At 35.8% G+C, this 26,577-nt stretch overlaps 1 protein-coding gene across 3 annotated transcripts in view; it reads right to left on the reverse strand.

The window, feature by feature from the left end:
• The window catches only part of PYGL (glycogen phosphorylase L), a 254,882-nt gene that overhangs the window by 78,099 nt on the left and 150,206 nt on the right, over positions 1-26,577 (reverse strand). For all 3 annotated transcript variants that reach the window (XM_056821113.1, XM_001363137.4, XM_056821108.1), the window contains one exon: positions 4,846-4,949. In XM_056821113.1, the coding sequence (XP_056677091.1) occupies positions 4,846-4,949 (104 nt within the window). The remainder of the gene's footprint in view (positions 1-4,845; positions 4,950-26,577) is intronic.

Below are 26,577 nucleotides of genomic sequence, written 5' to 3' on the forward strand. Positions count from 1 at the left end.
GAAAAGCAATTAACTGCATCAAAGAAAAAAAAGGGGACATCACCTCCAATGAAGAGGAACTTAAGGCAAGCATTAAAAACTACATTGCCCAATTATATGGCAATAGATATACCAATCTAGGCAATATGGATGAATATTTACAAAAATATAAATTGACTAGACTAACAAAAGAAGAAATAGAATTCTTAAATAATCCCATATCAGAAAATGAAATCCAACAGGCCATCAAAGAACTCCCTAAGAAATAATCCCCAGGGCCTGATGGATTCATAAGTGAATTCTATCAAACATTCAAAGAACAACTAACCCCAATACTATATTAACTATTTGACATAATAAGTAAAGAGAGAGTTCTACCAAATTCCTTTCATTACACAAACATGGTACTGATTTCAAAGCTAGGCAGGTTGAAAATGGAGAAAGAAAACTATAGACCAATCTCCCTAATGAATATGGATGCAGAAATCTAAAATAGGATACTAGCAAAAAGACTCCAGCAAGTGATCAGGAGGGTCATTCACTATGATCAAGTAGGATTTATACCAGGGATGCAGGGCTGGTTCAATATTAGGAAAACCATCCACATAATTGACCACATCAACAAGCAAACAACAAAAATCACATGATTATCTCAATAGACGCAGAAAAAGCCTTTGATAAAATACAACACCCATTCCTATTAAAAACACTAGAAAGCATAGGAATAGAAGAGTTGTTCCTAAAAATAATAAACAGCATATATCTAAAACCATCAGCTAATATCATCTGCAATGGGGATAAACTAGACACATTCCCAATAAGATCAGGAGTGAAACAAGGATGCCCATTATCACCTCTATTATTTAACATTGTAATAGAAACACTAGCAGTAGCAATTAGAGAAAAAAAAGAAATTGAAGGCATCAAAATAGGCAAGGAGGAGACCAAGTTATCACTCTTTGCAGATGACATAATGGTCTACTTAAAGAATCCTAGAGAATCAACCAAAAATGTAGTCAAAATAATCAACAACTTTAGCAAAGTTGCAGGATACAAAACAAACCTGCATAAGTCATCGGCATTCTTATATATTTCCAACACATCTTAGCAGAAAGACTTAGAAAGAGAAATCCCATTTAAAATCACCTTAGACAAAATAAAATACTTAGGAATCTATCTCCCGAGACAAACACAGGAACAATATGAACACAACTACAAAACACTCGCCACACAACTAAAACTAGACTTGAGCAATTGGAAAAACATTAACTGCTCATGGGTAGGATGAGCCAATATAATAAAAATGATCATCCTACCCAACCTTATTTATCTATTTAGTGCTGTACCCATTGAACTTCCAAAATATCTTTTTACTGATTTAGAAAAAACCTTAACAAAATTCATTTGGAAGAACAAAGGATCAAGGATATCCAGGGAAATAATGAAAAATAAAGACAAAGGAAGGTGGCCTTGCAGTCCCAGATCTCAAACTGTATTATAAAGCAGTGGTCATCAAAACAATTTGGTACTAACTAAGAGACAGAAAGGAGGATCAGTGGAATAGACTTGGGGTTAGTAACCTCAGCAAAGCAGTATATGACAAACCCAAAGACCCCAGCTTCTGGGACAAAAGCCCACTATTTAACAAAAACTGCTGGGAAAATGGGAGGACATTGTGGGAGAGATTAGTTTTAGATCAATACCTCACACCCTATACCAAAATAAACTCAGAATGAGTGAATGACTTGAACATAAAGAAGAAAACTATAACTAAATTAGGTGAACCTAGAATAGTATACATGTCAGACCTATGGGAAGGGAAATACTTTAAAACCAAGCAAGACATAGAAAGTGTCACAAAATGTAAAATAAATAATTTTTATTACATCAAATTTAAAAAGTTTTTGTACAAACAAAACCAACGAAACCAAAATGAGAAGGGAAGCAACAAATTGGGAAACAATTTTCATAACAAAAACCTCTGACAAAGATCTAATTACTCAAAATTTATAAAGAGCTAAATCAATTGTACAAAAAATCAAGCCATTCTCCAATTGATAAATGGGCAAGGGACATGAACAGGCAGTTTTCAGACAAAGAAATCAAAACTATTAATAAGCACATGAAAAAGTGCTCTAAATCTATTATAATCAGAGAGATGGAAATGAAAACAACTCTGAGGTATCACCTCACAGGTAGCAGATTGGCTAACATGACAGCAGAGGAAAGTAGTGAATGCTGGAGGGGATGTGGCAAAGTAGGGACACTGATTCATTGCTGGTAGTGTTGTGAATTGATCCAACCATTCTGGAGGGCAATTTGGAACTATGCCCAAAGGGCAATAAAAGACTCTCTGCCCTTTGATTCAGCCATAACACTGCTGGGCTTGTCCCTCAAAGAGATAATAAGGAAAAAGACTTGTACAAGAATATTCATAGGGGTGCTCTATGTGGTGGCCCAAAACTGGAAAATGAGGGGATGCCCTTCAATTGGGGAAGGGCTGAGCAAATTGTGGTATATGTTGGTGATGGAATACTATTGTGCTAAAAGGAATAATAAAGTGGAGGAATTTCATGGAGACTGGAACAACCTCCAGGCATTGATGCAGAGTGAGAGGAGCAGAACCAGGAAAACATTGTACACAGAGACTGATATACTGTGGTACAATCGAAGGTAATGGACTTCTCCATTAGTGTCAATACAGTGTGCCTGAACATTCTGCAGGGATATAGGAGAAAAAACACTATCCATAAGCAGAGGACAAATTGTGGGAGTAAAAGCACTGAAGAAAAGCAACTGCTTGAATACAGGGGTGGAGGGGTCATATTTTAGGAGAGACTCTAAATGAACACCATAATGCAAATACCATCAACATGGAAACAGGTTCAAATCAAGGACACACATGATACCCAGTGGAATCCCGGTTGGCTAGGGGAGGGGTGGTGGGAGTGAGGGAGGAAAAGAAAATGATCTTTGTTTCCAAGGAATAATGTTTGAAAATAACCAAATAAAATAATGTTTAAAAATAAAAAAAAATTAAAAAAGAATAATAAAAAAATAAAATTACTCTCAAACAAGAAAAATTTTTATAAAACAAGGATTTTATGAAAATTATACAATCCCCAACTGAAGGGGGTGTTGTCAAACACATGGATGAACTTAGGTGGCCAACTGAAGTTCATAGCTTTCAGCCTTGGGTGAAATGCTACATATTGGGGGCCATTTAGAGGTACCATGCCCTTTAATTTTCCCACCACTCATATAAGACTATAACCTATCACAGGGTAATCAAACTATGTATCCCTTAAGGCTTAAGCAATCCCTGTTAAATTTCTGTACACGTGGCAATGGAAGCAAGCTGATCCCTGGCATTTTACCCTTAGGGGGAAAAGAGGAAGGATGATGGTTACCCTTCAAAACAAGAAGTAGAATTGCAAGAATCAAGAGGGGTTTCATTCAGAGAAGCTGCATCTCACTATCCCCTTGCTGGGACAGAGCAAAGTAGACCTCCTTTCTTAAATGTCCAGGGATTCACAAGTTCTATGATTTTTCTCAACATCAAGCTTGAATCAAAGGGGAGTTAGCTTTAGAGACATATCTAAAATACAACAGAGGTGGGGAAATCTTTGTATCAAATTTCTTTTTTGGTATCCAAGATATAAACAATTTTTATAGATAATTATATAAACATTTCATAAAGAACAATATATATATAATCTAGGAATTCTATATAAACATTTATAGAGACACATCTAACTCGATGTCTCTAAAATCTCCATTGCACAAAAATATAGCAAAACTTATCTATAGTAAAGTATTGGAACAAAGTAGATTCCCACTGATTGAAGAATGGCTAAACAAATTATGGCACATGAATGATAGAGGACATATTGCTGTCCTAGAAAGAACAATTACTATATCCTCAAAGGTGGATGTTGAAAAATTAAAAGAATAAGTAGGGCTCCAAAGAAGAAATCTGAGAAGATATCTCTACTCTAATATTTAGTAGAGGAACTTGGGTATATTGCATATATTTTCAGACTTTTTTATTTCTCAGCCAGTTTTGCTGTTTTTTTCCTCATTTTCTTTTAAGTATATTTGTTTTTATTGTGTTGACACTTAGGAAGGGAAAATAGGAGGGATGCTGGGAGAAATTTTGATGATATATAAAAGATATCAATAAATTTTATTTTAAGATAGTTTATGAAAGAGAGAAAGATCTAAACATGCTTTAAAGGGCCTGATTAAACCTCATCAAAACCCTTCAGGCTATGATGAAATCTAGATAAAAAAATGGACTAATTATGTAATCAATAAAAGATTTCAAGATGAATTGTATACTCCAGGATGCATTATATAAAATAAATTTATTTAACAAAATGAGGCAATATATTCTTTTAAACAATTTAAAAGATTCAATATGTGAGATAGTGAAGTTTATTTTTTTAGAATTAAACTTCACAGTAGCACAAAAACACATTTATTGTTGATTGTAGGTACTTATGCATTTAAGAAAAGTATAAAAATTTGACCAGGTTCAGTAAATATAAATAGCAAATGACCCTTCACTTCCTGATCACAAGAAACATAATAACATATCACTAAATATATTAATAGGTTAATCTGGGTAGGAGTTAATTATAACACTAAACATTATTCCATTTGTGTTGACTGTCACTAAAAGTGACTTTTGTTTTAATTGAAGTGTGTGCCTTGCAACAAAACTACTTAATATTAAATGATGGAATAGACAAAGAAATAAAATTAAAAATAACACATTTTTTACATTTTAAATATATTTTAAAAAATACTTATATTCATACCTTAAAGAGGAGAAATTATAAATAGAGATTTACAGATATCTACCTGCCAACCGTCTTGGATCTTTTGATTGAAGATTCCATATTCATATCGGATTCCATATCCATAGGCTGCAAGGCCAAGTGTCGCCATAGAATCTAAGAAACAGGCTATCAAACAAGAAATACAGAGGACATTTCAATTTAATCAAATAACATTCAACAAACATATTTCAGAAACATGGAATCTATAAAAACTATCCCTGTGGGAGGCCAAACAACATATCCAAACACATGAGCATTTGAGGAGATTAACCATTACTACCAAATGTAGTCACTTGAAAATGAATAGATTCAAGAATAAGATTAATTGTCCTCTTATGCATGTGGGTATTTATTACATATATACATGTAAGTAAAGCATTTTTGTCTTTCCTCCTTTTTTAAAAGTAATAGATTTATGGTAACATTTTTACTTCTAAATATACTATATGAACTTTGTACCAACTCCACTAAGTACTCTGTAAATTAAAGATTCTATTTCAGAACTACCATTTTTTTATGTAAAATCCTCACCAACTTCTTAGCGCTGTTGGTTATCTAAAATGCTTATTTCTAGCCTTTCAAAGAACTCAGGATTGAAAAAATTCCTCTTGTAATGTGTAATTGAAAATCAGATTAAATTGTAGTTACTTATTGGGTAATAAGTAATATTTCTTTTACAAAACTGAAAGTAAGATATTTTTGTTCAATCTGTTTATGAAGAAGGACCTACTTGGAAAAGTAATCCTACAGAGGGAAAAATGAGTCTTTAAAGAGAAGATTTCCAAGGATTTCTGATGAAAAACCAGAATGCAGTAAACATTTTGATCTTAATGGCTTCCAATTGCCTAATTCTTGTCTTTAAAGACTGGTTTTCCTTATTGGTTTGGTCTGGCTTGCTTTTCGTGGCTTCCAGTTGTTTCTCCAATTGAGAGTTCTTGTCCTTTAACCTGTTATTTTCTTTCTTTCTTTTTTTTTAAACCTTACCTTCTGTCTTGGAGTCAATACTGTGTATTGACTCCAAGGCTTCTGCTTTGTGGTAAGGACTAGGCAATGGGGGTCAAGTGACTTGCCCAGGGTCACACAGCTGGGAAGTGCCTGAGGTCAGATTTGAACCTAGGACCTCCCATCTCTAGGCCTGCTTCTCAATCTACTGAGCTACCCAGCTGTCCCCAAAACTGTCATTTTCTTTTTGAACTATTTCCCAATTTTCTTGCCAGAAGGCTTCCATCTTTTTGATGAGCTCCAATTTAAATTATTCAAGAGCTTGTGGCCAATTTCCATTTTGGGGGGGAAGGTTTTGGTGCATTTGTATTTCCTCTTCTATTTCCTCTGTAGTCTGGATTTTTCCTCCATAAAAATTATCCAGGATCAACCCCTTCTTGTTTTTCTTGGTGTTTGGAAGTTATTCCTGGCTACGGTTTGCCATCATTATGGTAGGTTTTCCTTTCCTTTCCAGTAAGGAGTCCAAGTGAGGAGGACAGGCTATCTGGGTATGGAGCTAAGGAGCAAGGATTTTGCCCGAGGTCACCTCTCCAGTTTCTGCAGCTTCTACTGTTTGCTGCCCTTCTCTGTGTTATCTCTCCGCAGGCGCCCATGGTCTGCACACTTCAGCCTACTGGAGTTTCAGGTTTAGCTGCTCTCAGGGGTAGGTCTTTGATGGTCTTAGTCAGCTGCCAAGGACCTAGCGGTGCACCTCACTCACTCTAGAGGTGCCCCTCCCTCACTCCCTGATTCTAGCACATGCTGGCTCTGAGTCTGGCTTCATAGGTGGGGTGGGGAAAGGTAGATCAGCTCACGTTTTGGTGGAAGCTTTTTCCACCCCCTTATAGTGTGGAAATGCCCAAATCCCACATACCTTCAATGCTGTGCCCTACTGTAGAGTCCCTTCATTCATATGAATTTGTTTTTTTTGGTCTTTTGAGGAAGTCTATATCAGTAGGTGCTGAGGAGAAGAAGAGTCCTGTGTCTAGATTGCCATCATGTTTACCCGGAAATGCAATAAACATTTTGAAATGACAAGGGAGTTGAGGGGAAAAAGTACATGTATTTGTTTAATTGGAAGGGACCATGTGGTGATAAGTTATTTACTAATTTCAATAAATATTTATTAAGCATTTATTATGTGTGAGATATTACACTAAGTCCTAGGGACACACATAAGAAAAAGACATTCAAGTCTTCAAGGAGGCTTACAATCTAATGGAAGAAGATAATACAGAAAATTAAATTTAAAAGTAGACAGCTTGGTACTTGGTATAGGGGAATTTTGTTCCATGGAGTCAGAATTTTGGATGGAAAGTGGAATTAGCTGGAAGTCCAATTTCTGCTCTCTATAAAGAAATTGGGAGGAACTCTGTTCTCCAGTCCTCCAATCATAAGAGTGAAGAGACTGAGGGCATTTAATATAAGATTTGAGTTAGCAGAGTAGTGATGATATTAGAAGTGATCATCTAATACTGAGATGGGCATTTTATCTGGTGGAGTTCAAACCAAGCAGAGCTCAGTTTGGGAAAAGAGTGACATGAATAAAATTGCTACTTGACTAAGGGGAAGAACAAGAAAAAAGTGCCATCTCAAAACATTAATATCTTTAATAATCATAGAGAAATGTAAGTGAGATGGTAAGAGTTTGTTCTCTTTTGATGGTCTTATGAGAAATCAGAAATGGAACTATACTGAGGAGAAAAGTGAGATTCCACCATTTTGCATAATAAGACTTAACAGAAGATGAAGAGTATTCAAACACAAAAGAAGAGAAAAGGGAAAGCATCCCATAAACTTGATATTCATCTGAACCAAGAAAAGGAAAATTAAACAAAATTATATATGCTCAGAGTTTCATGATCTTTCCCTTTCCCAGGTCTACCCCTCTAGGCCCACAATAAACAAATATCAAGGTATAGAAAAACATTAAACTCAATAGAAAAATACAAAATGACAGAAAGAGAGGTTTAATAAGGAGAAGATTAAGCGAATAACCATAAACAAAAGTTCAGAATTGAAAGTAGGGGTCTTTGGGAGAGGGAAACTTAAAAGAAAAAAAAGAAAGTTAAAAAAAATACTGTCATAGGGAAGAGAACCAGCCTTTATTTGTATATTATAGCGACATTTGTATATTATAAGTGTTAGACAAACTCTCTTTTGCTACCTTCTTATTTGTGAAGAGAGGAGTGAAGACAGAGAAACAAGAAGTATAAGAGGATGGATGGATGGAGGGAAATAAACAATCAACAAGCATAAACATTAATGGAAGGAACTCAAACAAAAAAATGACAGAGAATGCCAGAAAGTTTAGAAAGCAAAATCCAAAAATCAACTGTTATAAGAAACAGACTTGGAAAAATAAAAATTCACATGGAGTTAGAATAAGGGGCTGGATCAACCATAATCTAATATACTCTGTTTGAACTAAAAAAAAGTAGCAAGAATAATCATCTCAGTTGAAGTTACTGTAAATATAGATATGAGAAAAAGAGACAAGCAGGGCAACACTACTACTATTATTATTATTATTAATTTTATAGTATTTTATTTGATCATTTCCATGCATTATTCATTAAAGACAAAGATCATTTTCTTTTCCTCCCTCCCACCCCCCATAGCCGACACGTGATTCCACTGGGTATCACATGTGTTCTTGATTCGAACCCATTACCATGTTGTTAATATTTGCATTAGAGTGTTCGTTTAGAGTCTCTCCTCTGTCATGTCCCCTCAGCCACTGTAGTCAGGCAGTTGCTTTTCCTCGGTGTTTCTACTCCCTCAGTTTGTCCTCTGCTTATGGATAGTGTTTTTTCTCCTAGATCCCTGCAGATTGTTCAGGGACATTACACCGCCACTAATGGAGAAGTCCATTATGTTGGATTATACCACAGTGTGTTTGTCTCTGTGTACAATGTTCTCCTGGTTCTGCTCCTCTCGCTATGCATCACTTCGTGGAAGTCCTTCCAGTCTCCATGGAATTCCTCCACTTTATTATTCCTTTTAGCACAATAGTATTCCATCACCAACATATACCACAATTTGTTCAGCCATTCCCCAATTGATGGGCATCCCCTCATTTTCCAATTTTTGGCCACCACAAAGAGCGCAACTATGAATATTTTTGTACAAGTCTTTTTGTCCATTATCTCTTTGGGGTACAGACCCAGCAGTGCTATGGCTGGATCAAAGGGTAGACATTCTTTTATCGCCCTTTGTGCATAGTTCCAAATTGCCATCCAGAATGGCTGGATCAGTTCACAACTCCACCAGCAATGAATTAATGTCCCTACTTTGCCACATCCCCTCCAGCATTCATTACTTTCCCTAATTGTCATGTTAGCCAATCTGCTAGGTGTGAGGTGATACCTCAGAGTTGTTTTGATTTGCATTTCTCTGATTATAAGAGATTTAGAACACTTCTTCATATGCTTATTAATAGTTTTGATTTCTTTATCTGAAAACTGCCTATCCATGTCCCTTGCCCATTTATCAATTGGGGAATGGCTTGATTTTTTGTACAATTGATTTAGCTCTTTATAAATTTGAGTAATTAATCCTTTGTCAGAGGTTTTTATGAAAAATTTTTCCCAATTTGTTGTTTTCCTTCTGATTTTAGTTACATTGGTTTTGTTTGTACAAAAGCCTTTTAATTTGATGTAGTCAAAATTATTTATTTTACATTTTGTGATTCTTTCTATGTCTTGCTTGGTTTTAAAGTCTTTGCCCTCCCAAAGGCCTGACATGTATACTATTCTGTGTTTACCCAATTTACTTATGGTTTCCTTCTTTATGTTTAAGTCTTTCACCCATTTTGAATTTATCTTGGTGTAGGGTGTCAGGTGTTGATCAATTCCTAATCTCTCCCACACTGTCTTCCAATTTTCCCAGCAGTTTTTATCGAATAGCGGATTTTTGTCCCAAAACCTGGGATCTTTGGGTTTATCGTATACTATCTGGCTGAGGTCACTTGCCCCCAGTCTAGTCCACTGATCCTCCTTTCTGTCTCTTAGCCAGTACCAAATTGTTTTGATGACTGCTGCTTTGTAATATAGTTTGAGGTCTGGTACTGCAAGGCCCCCCTCATTTGTGTTTTTTTTTTCATTATTTCCCTGGATATCCTTGATCTTTTGTTATTCCAAATGAACTTTGTTATGTTTTTTTCCAAATCAGTAAAGAAATTTTTTGGGAGTTCCATGGGTATGGCACTAAATAGATAAATAAGGTTGGGTAGGATGGTCATTTTTATTATATTGGCTTGTCCTACCCATGAGCAGTTAATGTTTTTCCAAGTGCTCAAGTCTAGTTTTAGTTGTGTGGCGAGTGTTTTGTAGTTGTGTTCATATAGTTCCTGTGTTTGTCTTGGGAGATAGATTCCTAGGTATTTTATTTTGTCTAAGGTGATTTTGAATGGGATTTCTCTTTCTAGTTTTTGCTGCTGAGCTGTGTTGGAGATATATAGAAAAGCTGATGACTTATGTGGGTTTATTTTGTATCCTGCAACTTTGCTAAAGTTGTTGATTATTTCAATTAGCTTTTTGGTTGAATCTCTAGGATTCTTTAAGTAGACCATTATGTCATCTGCAAAGAGTGATAACTTGGTCTCCTCCTTGCCTATTTTGATGCCTTCAATTTCTTTTTTTCTCTAATTGCTACTGCTAATGTTTCTAGTACAATGTCAAATAGTAGAGGTGATAAAGGGCATCCTTGTTTCACTCCTGATCTTATTGGGAATGCATCTAGTTTATCCTCATTGCAGATGATATTAGCTGGTGGTTTTAGATATATACTGTTTATTATTTTTAGGAATGACCCTTCTATTCCTATGCTTTCTAGTGTTTTTAATAGGAATGGGTGTTGTATTTTATCAAAGGCTTTTTCTGCGTCTATTGAGATAATCATGTGATTTTTGTTGGTTTGCTTGTTGATATGGTCAATTATGTGGATCGTTTTCCCAGTATTGAACCAGCCCTGCATCCATGGTATAAATCCTACTTGATCATGGTGGATGTCCCTTCTGATCACTTGCTGGAGTCTTTTTGCTAGTATCCTATTTTAGATTTTTGCATCTATATTCATTAGGGAGATTGGTCTATAGTTTTCTTTCTCTGTTTTTGACCTGCCTGGTTTTGGAATCAGTACCATGTTTGTGTCATAAAAGGAGTTTGGTAGAACTCCCTCTTTGCTTCTTATGTCAAATAGTTTGTATAGTATTGGGATTAACTGTTCTCTGAATGTTTGATAGAATTCACTGGTGAATCCATCAGGCCCTGGGGATTTTTTCTTAGGAAGTTCTTTGATGGCCTGATGGATTTCATTTTCTGATATGGGATTATTTAAGAATTCTATTTCTTCTTCTGTTAGTCTAGCCAGTTTGTATTTTTGAATATATTCATCCATATCACTTAAATTGGTATATTTATTGCCATATAATTGGGCAAAGTAATTTTTAATGATTGCCTTAATTTCCTCTTCATCAGAGGTGATGTCCCCCTTTTCATCTTTGATGCTGTTAATTTGCTTTTCTTCCTTCCTTTTTTTAATTGGATTGACCAGTACTTTGTCTATTTTGTTTGTTTTTTCAAAGTACCAGATTCTTGTCTTATTTATTAAATCAATAGTTCTATCACTTTCGATTTTATTAATTTCTCCCTTAATTTTTAGGATTTCTAGTTTGTTTTTCTGCTGGGGGTTTTTAATTTGGTCACTTTCGAGTTTTTTTATTTGCATTTCCAATTGATTGATCTCTGCTCTCCCTAGTTTGTTAATATATGCACTCAGGGATATGAATTTGCCTTACCTCTTTGGCTGTATCCCAAAAGGTTTGAAAGGATGTCTCGCCATTGTCATTTTCCTCGATGAAATTATTAATTGTTTCTATGATTTCTTCTCTAACTAAACGATTTTGGAGTATCCTATTGTTTAGTTTCCAATTAGTTTTTGATTTGGTTTTCCATGTACCATTACTGATCATTATTTTTATTGTCTTGTGTTCTGAAAAGGCTGCATTCATTATTTCTGCTTTTCTGCATTTGTGTGCCATGTTTCTGTGTATGGTCAATCTTTGAGAATGTGCCATGTGGTGCTGAGAAGAAGGTGTATTCCTTTTTATCCCTATTTATTTTTCTCCATATGTCTATTAATTCTAATTTTTCTAAGATTTCATTCACTTCTTTTACCTCTTTCTTATTTATTTTTTGATTTGATTTATCTAAATTTGATAATGGTTGGTTCAAGTCTCCCACTAGTATGGTTTTACTGTCTATTTCTACCTTCAATTCTCCTAGTTTCTCCATTAGAAATTTGGGTGCTATATTATTTGGTGCATACATGTTGATTAGTGATATTTCCTCATTATCTAAAGTCCCTTTTAACAAAATATAATTACCTTCCCTATCCCTTTTGATCAGGTCTATTTTTGCTTTGGGTTTATCAGATATCATGATTACCACTCCTGCCTTCTTTCTGTCAGTTGAGGCTCAGAAGGTCTTACTCCATCCTTTAATTCTGACCTTGTGGGTGTCTACCCGCCTCATGTATGTTTCTTGGAGACAACATATGGTAGGGTTTTGGATTCTAATCCATTCTTCTATTCGTCTATGTTTTATGGGTGAGTTCATCCCATTCACGTTCAATGTTATGACTGTCACTTGTGGACTCCCTGGCATTTTGATATCCTTCCCTAATTCTAACCTTTCTTCTTCAGCTCTACCTTTTAGTCCAGTGATTTACTTTAAATCAGTCCCCCTTGTATTTCCCTTTCTACCCCCCTCCCTTCTTATTCCCTCCCTTATTTTCCCCTGTAGTCTTTTTAAAATCCCCCCCCCACTCTCTCCCTCCCTTGTACTGCTTCCCTCCCCACCAGTCTGTTTTTTACCCTTCTACTCCCCTATTGGGCGCAAATCTATTCTCTTCCCCAATGGATTGGATTGTTCTTCCCTCTTTGGGTCAGTTTCAAAGTACGTAAGAGTTGAGTATTTCCTATCTCCAACCTCTTTACACTTCCAGTGTATCGATGTTCTCCCCTCTCCCGCCATGAGCTTCTTTGTGACATATAAATTTACCTCCATTTGTTTCTTTTCCCATTGCATTTAGTGATAACCTCTTTTCTTTTTTAGCTTTAGTCATGTATATATATATATATATATACATACACATGTATATGTATTTATGCATGCATATATCTATATACCTATTTATGTCTTGTCCTTTCATCCTATACAATTTGTCACTGTTCCCTCTGAGTGTAGTTCTTCTAGCTGCTTAGGTGATAGCAACAGTTTTTAAGAGTTGCCAATGACCTCTTTTCTTATAGGGATACATATCATTTTAACTTATTGAGTCTCTTAAAAAAAACCTTTTTTGTTGTTGTTGTTGTTGTTTTTCCCCTCTTTTTTAATTACCTTTTGATGATTCTCTTGAGTTCTGTGGTTGGACTTCAAATTTTCTTCAGGTCTGGTCTTTTATTTATGAATGCCTGGAACTCTTCTGTTGTGTTAAATGACCATACTTTCCCCTGTAAGAATATAGTCAGTTTTGATGGGTATTTTATTCTTGGCTGTAGGCCTAGTTCCCTTGCTTTCCAGAATATCATATTCCATGCCTTTCGGTCCTTCAGTGTGGATGCAGAGAGATCCTGTGTTATCCTCACCATGTTTCCATGGTATCTGAATGGTTTCTTCTTGGCAGCTTGTAATACCTGTTCTTTTATCTGATTGTTTTTGAATTTGGCTATAACATTTCTTGGTGTTGTCAGTTGGGGATTAAATACAGTGGCTGATCTGTGGATTCTTTCAATCTCCACTTTCCCCTCTTGTTCTAGGATTTCGGAACAGTTTTCCTGGTTAATTTCCTCTAGTATTATGTCCAGGCTTTTTCTTTTGTCGTGGTCTTCTGGTAATCCAATTATTCTTAAATTGTCTCTTCTTGAATGATTTTCTTAATCATCTGTTTTGTGAATGAGATGCTTCACATTTTCCTCAATTTTTTCATTCTTTTTGTTTTGTTTTATAGTGTCCTGCTGCCTTGTGAGGTCACTTGATTATAGTTGTTTACTCTGGTTCTTAAAGATTGGATTTCATCTCTGGTTTTTTGGTTGTCTTTTTCCTTCTAGTCTGAGTTTCTTTGAAGATCGTCTTTCATCCTCTTTATCTTGTCTTTCATCTCCTTTGCCTCATCTTTCACCTCCTTTGCCTCATTTTCCAGCTGGATGATTTTGGCTTTCAGGACACTATTTTCTTGTTTTAGTTCAAGTGCCTCTGTTTCCAGATAACTTATCTTAATTTTTAAGTTCTTTTCCCAATTGTCTTCAGCCTCTCTTAGTTGTGTTTTGAGTTCTTCCACAGCCTGTATCCAATTCGCTGGGATATCTGGTTTATCGTTTGCTGATCTCTCCCCCTCTGTTCCATTTGGTGAGTAGTAGCTGTCTATTGTAGTTTCTTTCTTCTGTTTCTGTTGTTTGTTCAAATTCACCCCTTCTTTCCTCCCCGTATTTGTCTGTGCTCTTGTTCCTCTCATTTTTTTTTTGTTTTTTAGGGACTTCTATGAGTCTCCCCTCTTGGAGCTTTAACAGAGGATCTCTTGGTGTAATCTCTGAGGGAGGGTTGTTGGGGGTTTGAGCTTACCTGTCCTCTGGAGGCTTTTGATTGGCTTAAAGTCCAGCAGTCAATGAGGATGGATGGGGAGCCTGGGCTTCCCTGTGTTCTGGAGATTTTTGATGGGATTGAGTTCAGCTTAGTTGGGATGAGTTACTCTGAGTTTTAAACTTCCTGGACGGCTGGAGCAGATATGGAAGATCTCTAAAGCTCTGGTCATGCTGCCAGGTTTATGCTCCTTCTAGGCTGCCATCTTGACTTCGCCTCTAGGTTTCTGTTTTTTCAGAAGACCCAGCTTTCTAAGGGGGGAGGGGTTGTGTCTTTCCTGGACTCTGAGGGCTCCTGATGGGATTAGGTTCAGGTGGTGTGGGTCTAATGATCCCGGGGCCAAAAAAAAGGAAGAAAAAGAAAAGCAGCAACCTCCTCTTCCACAGTCTGTGTTGAGTGCCCGGAAACTGGCCCAGGTTACTTTCAAGGTAAGCTCTTTGGAGCAACCCCTTTGCCAGCCCTGAGTTTTCTGTCCTTTCAGTAGCTCTGAGGGCTCCTGATGGGATTGGGTTCAGCTGGTGCCCTAAAGCTGGGACCTCCCTTGAGACTCAGATGGAAGGACCCAGCCAGGGGGCTACAGGTTTCCCCCTTCTCTCTAAGTTTCACCGCCGTCTGTGTTGGGCGCCCTGGAGACTGGCTCAGGTTGCTTTCAAGGTGAGTCCTCAGAGCCCTGAGGTTCCCACTGCTGCCATGGGCTCAGCACTCTGGGTTGGGGGGGATGGGTCCTGGGACCTTCTTTCTGTCTACCCCTTAGATCCGAGTGATCTAGGGTTCTGGCTTTTGGGGTGTGGTACCTTTTGATCCGGGTCCAGGAGGAGGTTTCTCCAGGTCTATCCTGTTGTTCAGCTTGAATTTCAGTGGCCTAGGAGCACTCTGTTTGCGATCGGTAAGGAAGGGTTTCCGAAGTCTGAACTTTTGCTGGTTCTACACCGCCATCGTTTTTCTTTTTCTTTTTAATCCTGCACAACACTACTATTATTAGGGGATCCATAGATAATTAATTAAAATCAATACTTTATATGAAATGAATAGCACAGCACCTAAACAATATAAAAGAAAGAGTAATCAAATTATGAAGAGATATAGAGGTGGGAAAGACTCAGTGTATCCCTTTCAGACCTAGAAAAGTCTAACAAAAATATAAACTAGAAATTAAGGACCTAAATAGAACTTTTGAAAAATTATTTATAGAACTTTTCCAATTATGAATGAGTACAGAAAAAAGTCTGTACACTTCTCAGCTATGCATAGCATATTCACCAAAAATGGTCACATATTAGTAAATTGAAAACTTTATCTCAAAATGGGAGAAACTTAACACAAAAAATCATGGTTGCAGTTAGGAGCTTTGTGATGATACACACACACACACACACACACACACACACATATAAAATCATTCACTGGATCCATATTAGTTTTCCTTTTGCCTGTGATTAAATGATCCTCTGATGTAGAACCTTCCAGAACCCAGGGACAGCTCCACACTCTGGTTGGGCATTTTATGAGGATTGTAGTAGAGGGAATGGGAAATGAAGTTGAACTTAAAGACAGCTATGGAAATCAGCTTTTTGCTATGGAAGCAGGTGTGAAGAAAACAAATTAAGAGACAGAACTCTAAAGAATGCTCATATTTAGGGGACATGTGGAAGAAGAGGAACCATTGAACCATAGTTATTAGTAGAACAAGGATAGTATAAAAGTAGAGGAAAGAAAGCATTTCAAAAGTAGGAAGGGTTAACTCATTGTAAAATGTTGCCAAAAAGTCTAGGATGATGATTGAGAAAGGTCATTGTATTTGGAGACCAGGACATTGGTTAACACAATTTTAGTTATATCCCAGGACATATCAGATTAAACTATTTTAAGGAAGGGGAGTTACCAAAGAGATGAAATTGCTTGTTTAGACTAGAATTTCAAGAAGCTTGACAATGAAACCAGATATAAGTAAAATTCTTTATTAGGACCAAGATGATATGAGCATATTTTTTGGCAAAAGAAAAGAAAAGAAACCATTAAGAAGGGGAAAAATGAATATTTTTAAGATGTTAAGGGTCCCAGAAGAAGTAAATGGATGGAAAAAAGAGAAAAGATAGAGGACTTAGCCATGGAAAGGAGGAGGAATATTACTTCTGAGAAAAGAGGGAAGGAGTTCAGAATAGGTAATGATATAGAGAAATTATGTGAGGTGGGGAGAGGAGAGAATTAGGAAGTTCATGTGTGACAGATTCTTAATGTTTTTGTGTAAAGTGTGGTAATTAGCTAAAAGCAAAAGAGGTAAGAATTACTAAGAATGTGGGTTGATCTAGCTCAATATATATGATAATTACTTGGCTTAATTTCTCCCTTAGAAGAATAGCATTAATTTAATTTCATAATTGTAAACTATAGGCTTCATGGGCTAATGAATTAGTCATTAGCATCAGGAAGATCTGGGTTTCAAGTCCCACTTCTGACAGCTAATGATTACGTAAACCTGAGCAAGTCTCTTCGCCTATTAGTGCTCAAAGCAACTCCCTAATCTTCTTAGTTTGCATGTCAGCCAATAAGTATAAAAATCTATTCATTATGTGTTAGGCACTATATTAAAAAACAGGAGCTACAAAGAAAGGTGGCAGACAGTCTCTGATCTCAAGGAGCTCAGAGTCTAATGAAGAAACAAGATGTAAAACTACTATGTACAAAATACATACAAGATAAATTGAATATAATCCAGGAAGGAGGCAAGTGATTTGAATTAAGGCAAATAGAAAAGACTATAGAAGTTGGGATTTTATGACTTGAAGCAAGCCAGAGGAGGAGAAAGGGAGGAAAAGCATTCCAAAAATGAGGGACAGCTAGTGAAAGTATCTGGAGTTAGCAGATGGAATGTCTTGCTTGAGGAACAGTCATTGTCACTAGATCAGAGTAGGCTATAAGGTGTAAGAAGATTTCAAATGTATGGGAGCGGAGTAAGCTATGAAGATCTTTGAATGGCAGATGATTTTATATTTGATTCTAAAGATTATAGGGAGCCACTGATGTTTATTGAAGAAGTGAGGGGTGACAAGGGTTTAGGATTTAGAATGAAGATTTAGGATTTAGAATGAAGATTTAGGATATCTATCTTTCTTGACCCAAACTTCTGCTGACCACTAATCTCACAAGTCCAACTTTTTTTTTCAAACACTTTTCAAACTAGATATCTAATTGGCATATTAAGTGAAACATGGCTAAAATAAAATTAATTATCTTTCCTACTAAACCATCTCCACTTATTATTATTTCTTTTATGGTAGAGAGCATCACCATCCATCTGTGCCCTCATTCTCAAACCTAGAAGTTATCTTCAATTACTCACTACCTCTTATCTCCCCTAGCCAAGATATTGCCAACCTCTATGGATAGTTGGATGGAGAATAGACTATAGTGGGGAGAGACTTGTAGCAGGATATTGCTACAGTCCAGACGGGAAGTGATGAGATCCAGAATCAAGTAGTATCAGAATAGAGAAAACTACAATGGCAGGGAGTTTTCTTATATTAAAGAAATTAAAGATCCAATCTTTTGAGTATATACTACAAAAGATGTTGAATACTCTGCACAACTGGTTTTAGTTTAATCTGACACTCCATATGAATGGAACCTTCATATCTCAAGGGCCTAGAGGAAGTAGCCAAGATATCAAATAATCTGAATGATTAGATTAGATCAGTCAACTGAATGATATATAAGTTGTGAAGAAAATGCTTCTTTATTGGGAAATTATTCAGTCACTTCCTCCTTGCTGCTTTTGACTAATTTGTGCCATGTGCCAGGGTGTAATTTATTTACCAAGTAGCCAACTATTTAGTGGCTAGGACTATAAATAAATAAAAGGGAGATAATTCACAATTAGAACATGTTTATATCATTTCAACAGCATTTTAAAACATGTTACAGAAATTGTTTTCTTGACACTCAGATGTCAAGAATTTGCATAAAATGTAAATTCTAACAATCACTTCCCTTCCCACTTAAGTGATTGAACACCAAGACTATCTCCACGCTTTAGGACATCAAGAAGCTAAAGGAAATAAAAACTCAATGAATGAACAGAAGAAAAAGTTAATCTCTAACTCACATCAACACCCCCAACTCTAATTCCCCCTAGTACCACATCCAAACATCAGAAAAAAGTTCAGGCTGAAACAGCAATGTGGAGTAACAAGTAACAGTAGTGAGGAGTGGTCATACTATATAACAAAAAAGCTTGTCTATAAAACTGAGAAATAGAGGGAAAAGGGACTGGACACATGTGGGGCCTGAAATGGAAAGAGACAAGTAAAACGAAAATTTGAACACTATAATGTAATAAAAAATAGAAGAGAATTTCCCAGAACTTCTGAGCACAGAAAAGAATGTAACAATGAAAAAATATACAGATTGACTGCAGCAAGAACTACAGTTCATGCTGAAAACTCCAAAACAGTGGTTTAATTTTATTCCACTGATTAAACAGAAAATACCACAATGGGCCAGGATAAAAACCTTTAAATATAAAGTTTAGGGAATATACATCACACAAGACTATTTTACATTCACCAGAAATCTCAGGAAAGAATGAAAAAGTAAAGAAGCTCAAAAAACATCCCAACTGATCTACCAAGCAAATTTGAGACAACCAGACACATTCAAAATATTCCTAAGAGGAATACCAGACCTAAAGAAATTATTTGCTTCTCAGATACCAGAGACAACAGAAATAAAAGAAGGGTAAAAAAGCACACTAAGCAGGGATGATGACAACAAACAACAGCAGAGGGATAATCATGATATTTCTGGCTAAATTAAAATGAGGATTTCAAGTAGGAAAGGATGAAAGCAGAAATCAGATAAAAGTGATAGTGGTCTGAAAAATCATGGACACAACACAATATCCTATCTTGAAATGAGTTAATGGAACTTAATTATAGAATGAGCAGCTGCATTAAAAAAGAGTGGGGGAGGAAGAAAATAAGTAATGTACCTTAAACAAGTTAAAGGCTAACACTGAAGGCAAAATGCCTATTGTCTCCTATAGAAGGAAAGATGATATGGCAAAAGTAGGAAGGAGATCCTTTAGTAATGATAGGGGGTGTGATGGATAAATATTTTGATGGAAGAATAGAAACATAAAGGAATATAGGGATCTTATAATGGTTATTGTATAGAGGGATTCAGTACCAACAAAAACCACTCATCTAATGTCAGGAGAAAAGGAATCAGATTCTTTGGTGAACTGACACCCTGAATGTGGGAGGGCATAGACTCAGGGATGAGATTTTGAGGGGAAATAGGTGGAGGGCAAAGGTAAAAAATGAAATGTACTACAAGGGACAGAAAAGAGTCCTACTAAGGCACAATATTCTCTCATTTGTAGGATTAGTATTTCCAAAATTGAAGTATAACAGAATAAAAGGTGCCTGGGGGCAAGATCTATAAAGGAAAATAGAAACTATTTAGAAGAATGAACATCAAACAAATACCTCAAACGTTCTAATTCCACAAAGTACAGATAAAATAAAGGGCTGAATAAGAATAATAAATCATGAATCAAAAAAGGCTATACTAGACATAAAGACAAATAATGAAAAGAATGAAGGAATATAACTTTAGAAAAAAGGTACAGAAAATGATATAAAAATAACTAAGGATGAACACAGGTTGAAGGGGAAAAGAGAGATTCTACTTAATTTAACCTACAAAGCTTTTCATACTTCCTCAAACCTCCCATGGTTCTAGCTGTCCTAACATTCTCAGGTGAACTTGTATAACTTTCAATCTTGCCCTGATTTTACAGAAAAAATTGAAGTCATTCACTGTGATTTCTCCATTCTTGTCTTTTCTTTATCTCTTATCAATCAGATGTTTTCTGCTATCATTTCCTTCTCCTCTGTCTAGCAGGATGAAGTGGCCTTATTCTTTATCAAGTATAACCCAAGTATCATACTATTTCCTCCAACAGATTGCTCTTTCTGAAATCCCCATTCTTTCACTTTTTTTCAATCATTCCTTATTTCCTACAAATATGCTCACATATTCTTGAAATTGAAAAAAAAAATCCTTACTTGATCTTCCAATACCATTATCATCCTATATCTCCTCTGCTCTTTGAGGCTATACTTGAAAAGACCATCTAAAATATGTCTCTATTTTCTCTTCTTTCAAGTTCTTCTTCCCTCTTTACAGTTGGGCTTCTGAATGTATTATTACACTAAAACTACTCTTTTCAATGTTACCAATGATATTAGTTGCCAAATCCAATGGCCTTTTCTCAGTCTTTATTCTTCTTGACTTTTCTACAGCTTCTGAAACTCTTAAACATCCTTCATCTTCTTAATATTTTCTCCTCTATGTTTTTAGGACACTATTATCTCTTCTTTTTTCTCCTATTGGACTACTCCTCTTTTCTCTTTGCTGGATCCTAATTCAGATTATGTCCTCTAAACTTAGGTGTCCCTCAGCTATCGGTCCTGGGTTCTCTTTTTCTCCTCCCTCTATACTACTTCACTTCACCCTTTTGTAAGGATGATATTAGAAAATAAATATTGTTTTATTAGTTTAGAGATAAGAAGTAGAGTGGTTGGCGTGAGAAAGAATTGGAGTTTGAAGCAGAGCTGAGAGAGCATGTTAATTTCAATTGCTGACAGTTATAACCATTTTTTTCCTGTGTCAATTACTCTTTCTGGCAGTTGGGAGTTGGTCTCTGGCAGTTGGCAGAGACCTCAGAGAGTCTCTCTCAGGGCTGGAGGAAGTAACATTTTTGCCTCTCTCTCTCTGTCTGAGGGAAAGATCTGAAGGAGCTCAGTGTTTTCCTTTCCCAACTTGGGAAACACTAGTATCTATCTATGGCGGTTTTATAGATTGGTTTATATTTGAGAAGACCAAAGAAAAACCTAGTCTTCGCTTAATACACTCAGTGTCCTAACGATTCTAGTTGAGACTCAACCAGTTAGTCTTTGTTATTTTATAACTTGAAGGCAAAGTTAAGATTTGTAAGGATAATAGCGGTAATTTTTATTTAGATAGAATAAATTTGGGTTAGTCAGTCCAGGAGGATTAGTATAGCCTGTGAAACACAGGAGAAGAGGTTCCTTGCAGAACCTGGGAGTTTATTTGAGTGGATTTAGAATTCCTTAGAATTAGAAATCCTTTATTCATCCTTATATATTTCACTAAATACTTTATTTTATAATAAGAGTCTCTTTAGTGTCCTTGTGCCTGACCCTGAAGGGAAGTTCACATTTGAGCTTCACTTCATCACTGAGGATACTTTTGATTACATCTATCAAAAGTATCTGAACAATTTGAACCTAATTGGCGAGTTAAACAGTTTTGAATAAGTTTTGAATCTATTGAACAGTTTTCCTATCTAAATAATTTATTTTATAACTCCCCAAATTTATTTTTACACTTTATTTTACTCATAAACTCCCATGGATTTAATTACCATCTATATACAAATGATTCTCATATCTATCTACCTTTCCTGACCCAACTTCTGCTGACCACTAATCTCACAAGTTCAACTTTTTTATACAATTTTCATACTAGATATCTAATAGGAATATTTAGTGAAACATGCCTAAAATGAAATTAATTCTCTTTCCCCCTAAACCATCCCCACTTATTATTATCTTTATTATAGTAGAGAATAACATCATCCATCTGGGCCCTTATTCTCAAACCTTCAAGTTATCTTCAATTATTTCCTACCTCTCACCTCCCCTAGTCAAACTATTACCAATCCCTGTGGATTTCAACATCTCTTGAATATTTTCTCCTTTCTCCTTTGAAACCAATACCAGCTTAGTGAAGCAATGTATTGTCTAATGCCTGAATTACTTCAGTAGTCTACTGATGGATCTACCTGCCTCAAGTCTGTTTCCACTTCAATATATCCTCCATTCAGTTACCAAAGTGATCTTCCTAAAGTGCAGTTTTACTCCCTTACTCAGTTAACTATAGTAGTTCCCACTTGCTTCTAGGATCAAATAGAAAATACTCTACTGGGAATTCAGAGTCCTTAATAATACCCTCATATTTTTCCAGTTTTGTTTACCCTTTGTTCCCTAAAATATACTCTTTAATGCAGGGACACTGATGTCTTGGTTTTTCCATGAATATAACACTACTGGCTCTCAGTTTCAAATACTTTTTTCTTGCTGTCTTCCAAGTAATGCCCTAGTTTCCTTTAAGCCTCAACTAAAACTCCATCTTCTTAGGAACCCATTCCCAAATATTTAAACTTAGTGCATTCACTCTGTTAATTATGTCCTATTTATCCTTTATGTAGCTTATAGCATATTCATTTCTTTGCATATTGTCTCCTTCATTAGCTCCTTGGGGGCAGGGATTTTCTTTTGCCACTTTTCATATCCCTACAGCTTAGTACAATGCCTGGCATAGAGTAGGCACTTAATAATATAAACAAGAGAAAAATAAAAATGGGACAAAAATAAAAAAATAAAGAGGGGAAGAATGAAATAACTAGATAAAGGCACCTAAAAGAGGAATGAAAGAACTTTTGCAGTGGAGGGTAAGATGGAGAAGAGGGGTGGGGAGATGTGAACATTATTTTCATCAGATTTGGCTCAAACAGGGAAGAACATACATGATCAATTGGGTATAGAAATCTATCTTACACTACAGGAAAGTAAGAAGAGGAAGGGGATAAGAGAAGAGATAGAAAAGAGGGCAAAATTCAGAAACTAAACAGGAATAAAAAGGATGAAAAGTAATACACACAATAATGATAGTAATGATGATGGTTTAAAATTTTATTTTTTACAAATATCTCTACTTGTTAGATTTCTCAAATACATAAATGAGTTGAATATATAAAAATACAAGTCATTCCCCAACTGATAAATGGTCAGAGGATATGAATGGGCAGTTCTTAAACAAAGTAATTAAGACTCTCTATAGTCATGCAAAAATGCTCTAAATCACTATTAGAGAAAAGCAAATTAAAACAACTCTGATCAGATTGGCAATTATGACAGAAAAGGAAAATGACAAAGCTTGGAAGGAATATGGGAAAGCTGAGAAACAAATGCATTGTTAGGTGAGTTGTCAACTGATTCAATCATTTAGGAGAGCAATTTTGACCTATGCTCAAAGGGCTATAAAACAGTTGATTTTAACTGAACATTACTGTTACTAGGTTTGAATCCCAAAGAGATTTTTTTAAAAAAGAGTTGGAAGGACTGATATGTACAAAAATATATAAAGCATCTTTTTTTTTTTTTGAGAGGCAAAGAGTTGTTAAGTGATGAGATACCCATGAATTGGAGAGTGGCTGAGTAAGTTATAGTATATGATTGCAATGAAGCAGAGCCAGGAGAATATTGTACAGTGACAGAAATATTTTATAATGAACAATTGTGAATAACTGAATATATTGCAGAATACTCCATAATGCAATGATCCAAAATTATCCCAAAGTACTCAAGTTTACAAATGCCATCTACTTTGAGAAAAAAGAACTGAATCTAAAATCTAGACGAAAAGCAAATTTTTTTCCCATTCTTATTTTTTTTCTATTTGGGTCTCCTTCCACAAAGGGATTAATGTGGAAAAATGTTTTATGTGATTACAAATGTAAAACCTATTTGAAATTCCTTACCATCTTACAGGGGTGGGAGTAGGGGAGGAAGGGATGCATGGAGATAAATTGAGACTCAAAATTCTTCAAAAATGTTGGAAACTGTTTTTAAATGTAATTGGGGGAAAATTAAATTAAAAAGAACAAATAAAGACAGATATAAACAACTGGAGAATATTAATTATTCATGGTTTGGATGAGTAAATATATTAAAAATGATCATTTTTACCTGTTTATTTATTTATTCAATGCCATACTAATTGAACTACCAAAAATTTATTTTATGAAGCTAGAAGAAATAATAACTGTATTCAACTGGAAGAACAGAAAGTCAAAAGGAAATATCATTAATAAATATCAAATAAAAGTTTAAAAATAAAATTCTGTCAGATGAACCATAACAATTTATTGAAGAAGTCATTCATTATGATTAAGCTGGATTCATGTTAAGGATGCAAACATAATTCAACATTAGGAAAGTTATTAATGTAATTAATTTTAAAACAAAGTTCTCTAAATAGATGCTGAACATAAAACTTGATAAAATAAAACATTAATTTATGCTAAAAATCCTACAATATAGAAGATTCCTTTGCTAGCATTGGATACAACTGACTGGCAACTCTTTTCCATAAACAGTAATGGATCACAGTCCCAAGGGAGAGAGGAGTGCTTGTGATTGGTCACAAGAGTGTAGGGGCCCTGGCAATGGTTCCAGGGCCAAGAGGAACAGTAGCACTTGTGTCTTCTGGTGATTATGGGACCTGGTCACAGTTACAGCATCAAGATGAATAACAATACATGTGGCTACAGGAGAGAATAGAGTCTATCTGGATAAAGTCCAGAGCTTTGACCAGGAATCAATGACTACATCCCTTCCAGGACAGCACCACCTTGAAAGCACTGAAAACGTTTAGACTCTCAGAACTACCTCTTAAAGTAGCAGCACAAAAAAGTCCAAAGTTTGGCATAGTACCTCCCATCTGCAGGTAAACAGAATCTAACTTTCAACATATAATTCAGTGTCAAGAAAAAAGGCTATAAAATTGAGTAAATAATAAAAAAGAACATTATCATTAAAAGCCACTACAATGACAGGAAAGATCAAGACATAAACTTAGAAGATGTTAATAATGTGAAAATAGCTCTAAACAAAGCCTCAAAGAAAAATTTTAAGTGGAGCCAAGAGCAGTAAAAATTCCTAGAAGTTAAAAAAAAAGACATAAGTGTAATAGTGGAAAAATTGGGGAAAGAATTGAGAATGATATAAGAAAATGAAGTAAAGAGAATTAGCAGCTTGGTGATACACACCCAAATACTGAAGAAAGTATCATCTTAAAAAATAGAACTTGCTTAATGAAGCAAAAAAGAAAGAGGCACAAAAATTTACTGAAGAAAAGAACCTCTTTAAAGGCAGAATAGACTCGAGGAGAAAGAAAATATGGTGGAATAGAGGAAGAGAATACTTAAATTTTCCCCAATTCCTGAAACAAAACAGCACCTCAAAATGACTTCTGGAGTGGCAGATCCAACAAACAGGGCGAGGTAATTTTCTATTTCAGTCTGACTTCAAAGTTTGGCAGGAAAATTATGCTTTGTTGAGGTGTAAGAGGAGCTCATTATACTTTACATCACACCCAGTGACACCCCCTCACCAACACTCAAGGTCCCAAGTAAGGGGGTAACACAGCAATAACGCCCTGAGCCCTTGTACAAGGCAGCCTTTAGCAGACCATGCCCAGCTGGTGCAAACCAACAGCAGGGCTTGGAGGAAACTAAATCAGTAGGAAGTGACTTCCAGAGATCTTAGCCCACAGGCAGTAAAGAGGCCTGAAAACTGGTCAGAAGGAAATTAAGAGACCTTTTGCTGGCACTGAGTGCAGTACTTCTTTGCATCACCCATATATTATTCTGGGTTCCAAGCCAAGAAAAAGGGGGAGTACTAGCAGAAGCAAAGAAACTGTTCACAACTTTAGGGTGAAAAGGGTGCATGTGGTCACTTAAAGACCAGACCATAGGCCAGGAGACCACTGACCACATCTTTCCTTGAATCATACCACCTTGAAAGAACTCAAACTTGCAATCACCCACAACTAGCTCTGAAGGTAGCAGTACAAAATATCCTGAAATTTAAGAGAGCTTCCCCTCCATACTAAGAAGAGAGGCCAACTTTAATATAAAGATAAAAGTCAATAAAAAGTCTAGAAAAAATGAGGATACATCCAAAAAAGAACCATACAAAGTTAGGGTGAAAGGGACTATAATGAGATCAAATCAGCTGCTACATGCTCAAATGGAAATTGGTTTTGGGCCCTGGAACATTTCAAAATATTTAAAAATCAAATAAGATAATGCTTACAAAGAATTACAAATTAAAGGAATATTCATCAATTGAAGATTGGCTAAAGAAATTATAGGTATAAGGACAACAAATAGTTAACATAAACTTTGAAAGTGGAATAGGTGGCAGTTCCCTCAAAGTTGTGTCTTCAGGCTTCAGCAGCATAGGACAGCCTAAAGGCTT

The sequence above is a fragment of the Monodelphis domestica genome, chromosome 1 (assembly GCF_027887165.1).
Source record: "Monodelphis domestica isolate mMonDom1 chromosome 1, mMonDom1.pri, whole genome shotgun sequence".
NCBI lineage: Eukaryota > Metazoa > Chordata > Mammalia > Didelphimorphia > Didelphidae > Monodelphis > Monodelphis domestica.